The 9,189-nt window shown below is 50.7% G+C and overlaps 1 protein-coding gene across 3 annotated transcripts in view; it reads right to left on the bottom strand.

Moving 5' to 3' along the window:
* Positions 1 to 7,078: 7,078 nt before the first annotated feature.
* The window catches only part of MAN1C1 (mannosidase alpha class 1C member 1), a 148,372-nt gene continuing 146,261 nt past the window's right edge, over positions 7,079 to 9,189 (bottom strand). For all 3 annotated transcript variants that reach the window (XM_043909287.1, XM_043909289.1, XM_043909288.1), the window contains 2 exons: positions 8,595 to 8,710; positions 7,079 to 7,846 (listed from right to left, as the gene is read on the bottom strand). In XM_043909287.1, coding sequence (XP_043765222.1) covers positions 7,726 to 7,846; positions 8,595 to 8,710 — 237 coding nt within the window. In that variant the 3' untranslated portion in view covers positions 7,079 to 7,725. The remainder of the gene's footprint in view (positions 7,847 to 8,594; positions 8,711 to 9,189) is intronic.

Genomic DNA, 9,189 nt, shown 5'->3' with positions numbered 1-9,189 from the left:
CAGAACTTCCTCCGCTGAGCCTTTGCACCGGGGACTGGCTCTCTCCTCTGCCCGGGATGCTCGTCACACGCGTCAGCTCCCCGGGGGGGCCCTGACCTCCCCGTCTCCTGTCCTCCCCGTTCCTCTGCCGTGTCCCCTGACTGTGGTCTCTCCGCCTGCACTCACCTTACGGATATGTCTGAGGTTTGCTCACTAGCCTGGAAGTCCTGTGGGAGCAGCCACCTTGTCTGTCGTGTTCTCAGCTGCAGTTTTGGCACCTCGCTCTTTGTGCGGCAGAGATGGTTAATAGCTACTTGTTGAATTACAAAAGCCTGGAGGATTCCGGAATCGAGGAGGCTGGGGCAGCAGCCATGAGCTCCATAACCCAACCTCAAGAACTTACTGGATGGGAGAAAGCACAGCCAGCCTGGTAGGGGATGGATCTGTTATACACATGGGGTCCCCTGCTCATAGGAGGGCTGGTAGCTGTGACTCTGGACTGAGCCCACAGCACCGGCTGCCAGCAACCAGGAGCAAAGGGACCTAGTCATTAAAAATATGCTGAATCGGACTTCCCTGGTGCTCCAGTGTCTAAGAATCCATCTGCCAGTGCAGGGGACATGGGTTTGATCCCTGGTCCAGGAAGATTCCACATGCCTCCTAGCAACTAAGGACTACTGAGCCTGGGCCCTAGAGTCTGTGCTCCACAACAAGAGAAGCCACTAACATGCCAAGCTCTTGCCCCACAGCTAGAGAATAGCCCCTGCTCGCCACAACTAGAGAAAGCCTGCACACAGCCAAAAATAACTTTAAAAAAATATGCAGAATCGGTACCTGGAGAGAGTCCCACGCAAGTCCTAGGACTGCCACAGTTGAAATTCTCTAAAGAATTTCAGAAGATGGAAACATTCCTGATGCCTCCATTCTTGTGAGGTGGCTGAGCACATATGGGCTTCTCCCCCAGGTTAGAGGAAGTGGCCCCCGATGCTACACTATCTGGCCCTTGGGGGAGCTGAGGCCTTTCTCCATCTGGGACTGTCTGTCACTACTGTGGTCCCTGCATGATGAGGGCATCTGAGTCTGATTAGCGGGGCTCTGGAGCATCATTTTCAGGGATAATGGCCAGAGGGAGTGGAGTTTGCTTGTTGATTCTAACCTCTAGCTGGTGCTGGGATTCTTCACGTCCTGTTGAGTCTGACCCCAGAAAAGCAAGAAACTTTTGTGACTCCAGAAACTTGGGGACAGATTAAGTCAACATTGGGGGTGGTGACAGGGATGTAGGAGACGGCTCAGGAGGCAGCTGGGGCTGTAGGAACCCTAACATCCGAGAGGCCCTGACATCTAAGGAAAACAATTGAGAGCAGAATTTTTATTCTGGTCAAGATTGAGCAGAACAAAAAGTTGGGGAAGGAAGAGTTTGGACTTCAGTTTCTTTGGATTTTGGTTTTCATCACAAAGGAGGTTTCATTGTGAATTTTATTTATTTTTTGAGGAGAGAATTCATTGTTTGGAGGGTGTTTGTATTGTTCAAAACAGGGGGCACTTCTTGTCTGGTTTATGGCAGGACCTCTGATGAGCACACACACAGTTGAGGCGGGAATGATATGGAATGGAGATGGGCCAGGCATGGGCTTTATTCTGGGGTGTGGGGTGGCCTTGGGGATTAGTCAGCATCAGTGCTCCCACATCTACCTGCGCCAGGGTCATCCGAGAGCTTGTCACAAGAAGACTGCAGGAGCCCCCAGAGCTAATGATTGAGTCCGTCTGGGTGGGGGGAGCGGTGCCTGAGAACTTATATTTCTTACAAGCTCCCGGGTGCTGCTGGTGCTTTGGGCTTGGTTCCACACTCTGGGAGTGTGACCTAAGGATGCTTCAGCTCTGAATCATTCTGTGGCCCAACACAAAGCCCCCTTTTCAGGTCTCGGGGGAGCGCCCGAAGGAAGAGTGACTTGGGGCGAGGGGCTCCCGGTGGTGTCAGGACCATCTGGGTGTGCTCCTACCCTCACCGCCAGGGAGACAGCCAACCCCTGACTGCAAGGTTGGCCAATAAATCCTAAGGCTTAGGAGAGGGAAGTCAAGGGGTGTGATTGTGTGTGCATATGACTGTGTATTTGTGTGCTTGTACGTGTGTGTGTTTATGTGTGCACGCATAAGTGTGTGTATATATGTGTGTGTGCATGTGAGTGCATGTGCATGTATGTGAGTGTGTGTGTGAAACCTTTTCCTCAGCATGCTCTCTTCTCAGCCCCCAGACTGGAGAGTGATAAACAGGTCTGGCCTGTCTCCTCACTCTCTCCGTGGGACAAGGGCTGGGCTGATCAAGTCGGTTTTCTCCTGTGTAAATAACTGCTGGCCTCGCCTCGCTTTCAAAATTGTAGGGAGGATTCAAGGTCTCTAAGAAGAGGAAAGACAGATAGGACCTCAAACACCTTCCAAAGCAGAGATGTCTCTCTGCCAGCATCCTGAACGAGCTCTCAGCCTCTTCCTCCAGCCGGCCACTCCTGCCTGAGCATCCTTCACAGATTGACCGGCCCTTGGAAGCCCGTGGACAGCCTACAAATCTTCATCCCAATTTCCCAGTTTTTGCAGATTCAGGGCTAACGGCAATATGATTGTTCCATGCAAAAAGCAGAAAATGTTCAAATTTATTGCTTTGAGAGTTTGGTCTGTCTCTTGGGCCTGGTTGATGCAGTTTCCTCCAAGTTTCATAGCATTTTGTTAAAAGAAGAATTTTTGACAGTAGTATTTTGCCTCACATTTACTCAAGGTTTATAGTTTACGAAGAGTGTTCACGTAATAACAATAATCACTGTAGGTATTGACTTCCTACACCGCGGAGCTCAGTTAACCCTGGAAACCACTCTCCCTTTCCACAGATGGAAAAGCAGAGCCCCAGAGAGATTAAGGGGCTTGCTAAGGTCATACAGCCCAGGGAAAGGACAGGGTGGAACTGAACCCAGGTCCATTTGGTTTCAGCCTGCGTTCCTCCTCTCCTTTGTCCTTCTTATCTTCAGCCTGACTGAATGCATTCCAATCTGCAGAAAAACTGAGTGAGAAAAACACAAAACAAAGCAAAAACCAGTGGCTTTTGCAGAAAACAGAGGCTGAAATGCATATAAAAATAAACGCGTGTGTTCAAGGGAACCCTCAGGTCCCCAAACAATATGTTTTGTGTAAGATTCTTCCTATAACGATGCAGGTGGTGGTGGTGGATCCAGTGGGGCAGGTCGTCAGTGAGCAGAGGACTGACTTTCTAAGTTTTAGGAATGCACTGTCCAAACGGTGGCCAGGAACCACACACAGGTATTTAAATTTAATTAAAATGAAAAATTTAGTTCTTCAGTCGCACTTGCCACATTTTAAGAGCTCAATATCCATATGTGGCCACCCTTTTGGACAGCAGGGATCTAGAACATTTCTATTATCACAGGACGTTCTACTGTATAGCATTGTTCTAAGCCCCCATCGAGCCTGCTCCTATCTTATCCTGACTGTCCTGGAGGAGGTGATAGACACCTCTTCTAAGGTAGGTTCCTCTGTAGTCAAGGTACCTATGGTTGCCATCCCAACACCCAAGTCGCTCTACTTTACTCTGGAGAGGCAACAACACAAGGGAAGCAGATAAAGGCCAAAAACCGAAGGAGTGGCCACTAACTGAGGTCGTGCTACTCAAAGTGTGGCCCAAGGCCTGGCAGCATCAGCATCTCCTGGGAGCTCGTTAGAAACGCTCCATGCCAGACTCTCTGAATAAGGACCTGTGTTTTAACAAGACCCCCAGGTGATTCAGGTGCACATTTAAATTTGAGAAGCTGTGACTTAAGAGACAGGCTGAGCAGGATCAAAATATTGTCCCAAATATAGGAAACCAATCAGGTATTTTTAGACACACAAAAAAATAGCATCAGCACCCTGTTCCCCCAGTAGTGTGTGATTAAACATGAGTCACAGAGGGCTGAGCATCTCTGCACCACGTGATCAATCAGCAGATTTCCTAGGTTAGGCCCTCGGGAGGAGCTGGGGGGAGCTGGCCCATCCCCCATCCCTAGCACCTTCTTAAACCAAGATGAGGTCACCTCTCCAAAGCAAAGAGAAGAGAGCTAAGACTCACATCCTGGGTCTCAGGGATGCTGCCTTTATATCATATTTTCTATTTTTGCCTTTTCTTTCCAATGCGTCTGGCTTTGAACTTTGTAAATTGCCAAAGACACAATGCACTGTATAAAGTCAGCCGGAACAAACACACAGTCCTTTAAAGGGAAGCGCCTGGCAAAGACTGTGTCTCCCCTTCCCGGGGACGCGACGTCCTGCAGGCCCCAGTGCCTGGAGCCAGGTGCTAACGAAGCTTTCTGGGAAGGAAGCAGCAACAAACAGATCCATGAAGAAAACAGGTGGAAGAGGTGGTTCCATCCGCCACGAGGGCAAAGATGAGGCTTAAAATGAGCCTGGCAGCACACTGCCTGCCTTCCCACCCCACCACCCGAGCTGGGGACGGAGAGGTCTGCTTCAGGAAAGGTTCCAGAGCTCGGATTCCTCCTTCATTGTGGATGACGCACCCTTTTATTCCCCTCTCCTCTCAGCCTACCTTGGGTCTTACTTATTTTTATCCCCAGAATGGAGTTAAGTTGCCAAAAGGATGATATTTCTCCACCTGCAAGGGCCCTCCTGGAGGATGAATTTTAAAATATTCATTTTTACAACTTGTTCCCAGCGATAATGCAGAAGACAAGAATGCTCTGGGGAGGAGTGGAGGACAGCGACATGGGCCCAGTGGGGAAGCCTGGGGCCTTGGGGAACTGCTAAATGGCTCTGCCATGAGAGACATCCCAGGAATTGACTCCAAGGGGTTGGACCGGGGAAAAGGGGAAGGGGCCAGTGTGCTTTCATAACTCTTTATGATGCTGAGAAGAATCAAAGCCATGCCTAAGAACAGTCCTGCTCTTTTTGCCTTGTCAGCAGACAGATGTGTCGTTTTGGTAGCAAACCTCATTTTTTTCTCCAGGGAACAACCCGTTGCCCATTGCATGGGATCTTGGTGGGTCTGTCGGTCAAGATGCCTCACCCTTCCCTAGGCTGGGGCACGTGACCCAGGTCAGGCTGTTTGGAAGCTCATGTCCTTGAATGGAGACGCACAGTAGAATCTGGAGCAAATATTTGGATTCACCCGTCCTGGTGGTGGTGCCTGGGGAGGGTGCCCCCTGGTTCTTGCAACCTGGGCCCCTGGCAATATCCTCTTCCCTGGCCTTGTTGAGGTCTGGCTGTTCACTCTCCTGAGATTCTCTGAGCCACTCCGAGGCATTATAATACTGTATTATTATTAATAGTTTTTTTGCTTAAGTTAGAAAGAGTTGGTTTCTATTATTTGTAGCTAAGAATCCAAACTGACACAAACCCAAATGCCCAGCAATCGGGGCTTAAAAGCATGATACAAAAAAAAAAAGCATAATACAGCCCACGATGGAGTACTACACAGCCAGGTACAGCAATGAGACACATGTACAGAAAAGATGTTTATAACATGTAGTTTAGTGCAGAGCAGATTATAATAAAACAGGATGCCATAGTATGAAACAATGCTTGCAAAATACACTCTGTACCATCATAGAGAAAGGCCTGGAAAAAATATAACAGTATTTATTCCAGTGCTGATGTATTCAGTATTTCCCTAATGCTGGGAAAGATTGACAGCAAAAAGAAGGGGGCAGCAGAGGATGAGATGGTTAGAGAGCATCACTGACTCAGTGGACGTGAATTTGAGCAAACTCCGGGAGATAGTGGAGGACAGGGGAGCCTGGCGTGCTGCAGCCCATGGGGTCTCAAAGAGTCAGACATGACCTAGTGACTGAATGACAACATTTATTCTGGAGGGTAGGAAGGGGAATGATTTTTCTTTCAGCTTACCATAAAGATATTCCTAACTGTTCTATAATATTTGTGTAATAACTCTTCTGTTTTGCTTTTTAAAAAAATGGGCCCAAGCAGGTGATACTTTCTTGGTGCCTGTCAAGAGTGATTTGCGGGGTTCAGGCAGCAACTTATTTACCAAATGCCAGGGCTCCTGCTATAGCCACAGCTTCCTCGTAGCTCTGACTACTGTTAAGAAGATGCTGGAAAAGTCTGAGTCTCCACAACAGGAAGCAGCATCTCCCACAAGCCTCAGGGCACCAGCCACATTCTGCTAACGAGAACCTTATGAGGTGGAGGGTCCACCCTCTGCTTGGTGGAAAAGACAGGTTCAGAGAGACAAGAGACCTGCCCAGGTCCCCCCAGTGGGGGTTTAAAGCCAAGTCACCTGGCCCAGGGCCACAGCACCCCAGGGTGCCTCTCAAGTTCACTAACAGCCAGAATGAAGTGGCTGAGCCTGGAGACGGACTCAGAACCGTCTTGTGAAGTCAGCCAGGTGGACACGCTGCTGAGGGGTGAGGGTGAGAGAGGAGACGCTCTCCCCGAGGTGCTGGGGCCTGAACTCTCTGCCCTGCAGAATGGCCGCCTCCAAGGGGTGGCGGTCACATGGAGAGCAGATCTGCGGGATACTCTTCCCTTCCAGGTCTCAGCCTGAAGGTCATCTGCTCACAGAGGCTCTTGACCCCTCCTCTAAGGTAGGTTCGGGCATCAGTGCCTCGGCCTGCTTGTCTCCTTTGGAGCATTTCATGGAACTTTTGCAGTCATTCTGCTCCATGGTCTGTGTCTCCCTGCTTGACTGTATGCTCCTTGAGGGAGAGGCTTCTGACTGTTCCACTCACAGTTGTGTCCCCGTGTCTGGTCCCCTGCAGACACTCACCAGGTAGCTACAGAACGATGGAATAGATGAACACTGGACGGGGGTCTCACCTCTGCTTTTATTGGCTGTGTGACCTCGGGCATGTTGCTGCCCCTCTCTGGGTCTCTTCCAAGCCATGAAGCAAGTATAAATATCCAACTTCATTGAAAAGGTTGGCCTCACCCTTGCTGAGTTTCTTAGGACCGATGTAAGGGAAGGTAATAGAAGTTGGCATCTTTACTAAATTATACCTTAAATCAACTGCTGGTTGATTATTCTTTCTGATGATAACTTTGCAGTGGTTTCCCCAAGAGTCACTGATGTGCAATGAACCCAATTGTATTTCTTATTCAATAAACTCTTTTATTGTAACTTTACAGATTTTTCCATTACAGTAATGAAAACAGCACTAGTGATTCATAACTGGCCCAAATCAAAGGGGAATGCTTCCTCAAATTATAAGGTAAATGACACATAATTGAACATATGGTAAATGTTGGGCAAAAGGAATTCAAAATATAGAAAATGGGGTCAAGAGTTTATATGTTTGTGTGTGTGAGTGCAAACACTTTAAGGTTTAGTTTATCAGGATGACAGCATTTTTGAAAGCACATGATTTTGAAAACTATATTTATAATCTGTGATAAAACACAACTGTAGAGAAAAGGCAAAATCAAGCAAAACCCAATAAACCGCCAAAACAAAAGGAAGTGAATCAAATCCATGAGGGTGCAACGCAAACCTCCGGTGCTTTGGCCCTGGAATGGCGAGAGAGCAGGCTTCACAGAAATTCTCTGTGGAAAGGAATGTCTGGGCCTGGTGTGACATCTCCGCGTCTCCAAATCCTGTCTCCTCACAGAGGAAAAGAAGTTGCTCGTCCAACACGTCGGCTGGGTCTGCCGGGCAGGGGCCCACGTTCCCAATCCGTTTGAGAACAACCCCCAAATCCAGAAGAGGTGACCCGGGAGCGGCAGGGATCCGGGTGGGCGTCAGCCCCCGCCCCGGCCGGAGCTGTCCGAGTGGTTCACGGGGAGTGGGTGGGCCTCCGTGTTGAACACCCAGTCTTCCAGGGAGAGCATGTCATCTTCAGAGAACAGAAGATAGAGATACCTGTGCCCAGCGTGGAGGGAGCAAGACAGCCCGTCAGTGCTCTGGGGAAGGGGGATCTACTGGGAACAGAGCTCAGAGCTCGGGGGGGCCTCCAGGACAGGCCTGTGCCCAAGAGGGCAGGGAGGTCGCAGGCCCCAAATCTGTCCAGAGGGCCCATCCCTGAGAAGGAGCTGTGGATGCCGGGGGGGCACATCGAGCTTTAGGCCAGATGGAGCTGCTTCAGCCTGCCTCTGCCCCCAGCCCCCACTCTGTACCTCCCCCCAAACCAGCTTCCCCTGATGGAAGGAGCAGACCATTCCCATCCATCCTGAAGGGCTAAAGCACAAGGGACCTGCTTTAGGAAGCCGCGAGGAAATGGAGGCCAACTTCCACCCCGGAAAGGAGAGGATGGTGCAGCGGCTGAACTGCTGGTAACTGGTACCGACACCATCCTGGTGATTACTCTGCCCGTTTTACAGAGAACTCAAGAAACAGGTTGAAGCAATTCACTTCTCACACAGCTAATGCTCAGGTGCATGGAGTCCGGCCCACCTCACTCTGCGTGGAGAAACGGGCCTGGCCCAGGGCCCCCACCCTGAGTGAGACAACCCCAGGTTCCCAAGCCCCCATCCCTCCTGGGCGCCCTCCTGGGACGGCAGAACCTGACTGATGGTGATGGTGGAGCCTGCCCCTCCCGCCTGTTCCCTGCCTCCCTAAGAAAAGACAGAGCTGCCTTCTGGAAAGAACTCTGGCCAAGCCCCCAACTCACTTTAGAGTCTCAGCCAGAAAGAATGTCTGCTGCTTGTTGTCATGGTTGGGAACCTTACTGTACACGTCCTGGATCCCAGAGAACCCAGCTTCCGTCCGACAGTATTTCTCCAAGGCCTGAAGGAATGGAAGGCAGACTTGATGTGGGGAGAGGAGAGGTATCCCCAAGACTCACGCCTGCCCAGTTCTTTCACAGGCACGCGCCACCCCCCTTCAGCTGACGACTGCAGCGTTTGTGGGAGCAGCAGGCCAACTTCCTCTCTCGGGGTTCAGCCGCCCTGCATGAGCAGGCTCCCTGGGCCCTGCCTGGGAACTCAGAGGAAGCTTTTCTGCCTCTCGGGGAACTAGACTGGCCTGACAGACTCCCTCATGGTGGCGGACAGAGGGCAGGGAAGGGGCGGGTGATGTTCCTGGCCTGGGATGTGGGGACTGGACTTGGCTCGACCCAGGGATTCCCTGCAGAGATGTGGTCCCTGGGCCAGAGGCTGTGTCCACCTTCTGCACAGAAATGCAATATTGACCCACTGAGCATCTATGGGTGGGGCCCAGGGGGACAAAACACGTGGCCTTCAATGGTCAAGAACCAGGGTTCTCAG

The sequence above is a fragment of the Cervus elaphus genome, chromosome 8 (genome assembly GCF_910594005.1).
Source record: "Cervus elaphus chromosome 8, mCerEla1.1, whole genome shotgun sequence".
Classification (NCBI taxonomy): domain Eukaryota; kingdom Metazoa; phylum Chordata; class Mammalia; order Artiodactyla; family Cervidae; genus Cervus; species Cervus elaphus.
Note: the sequence above shows the minus strand (reverse complement) of the source record. Positions and strands in the feature narration are given on the sequence as shown.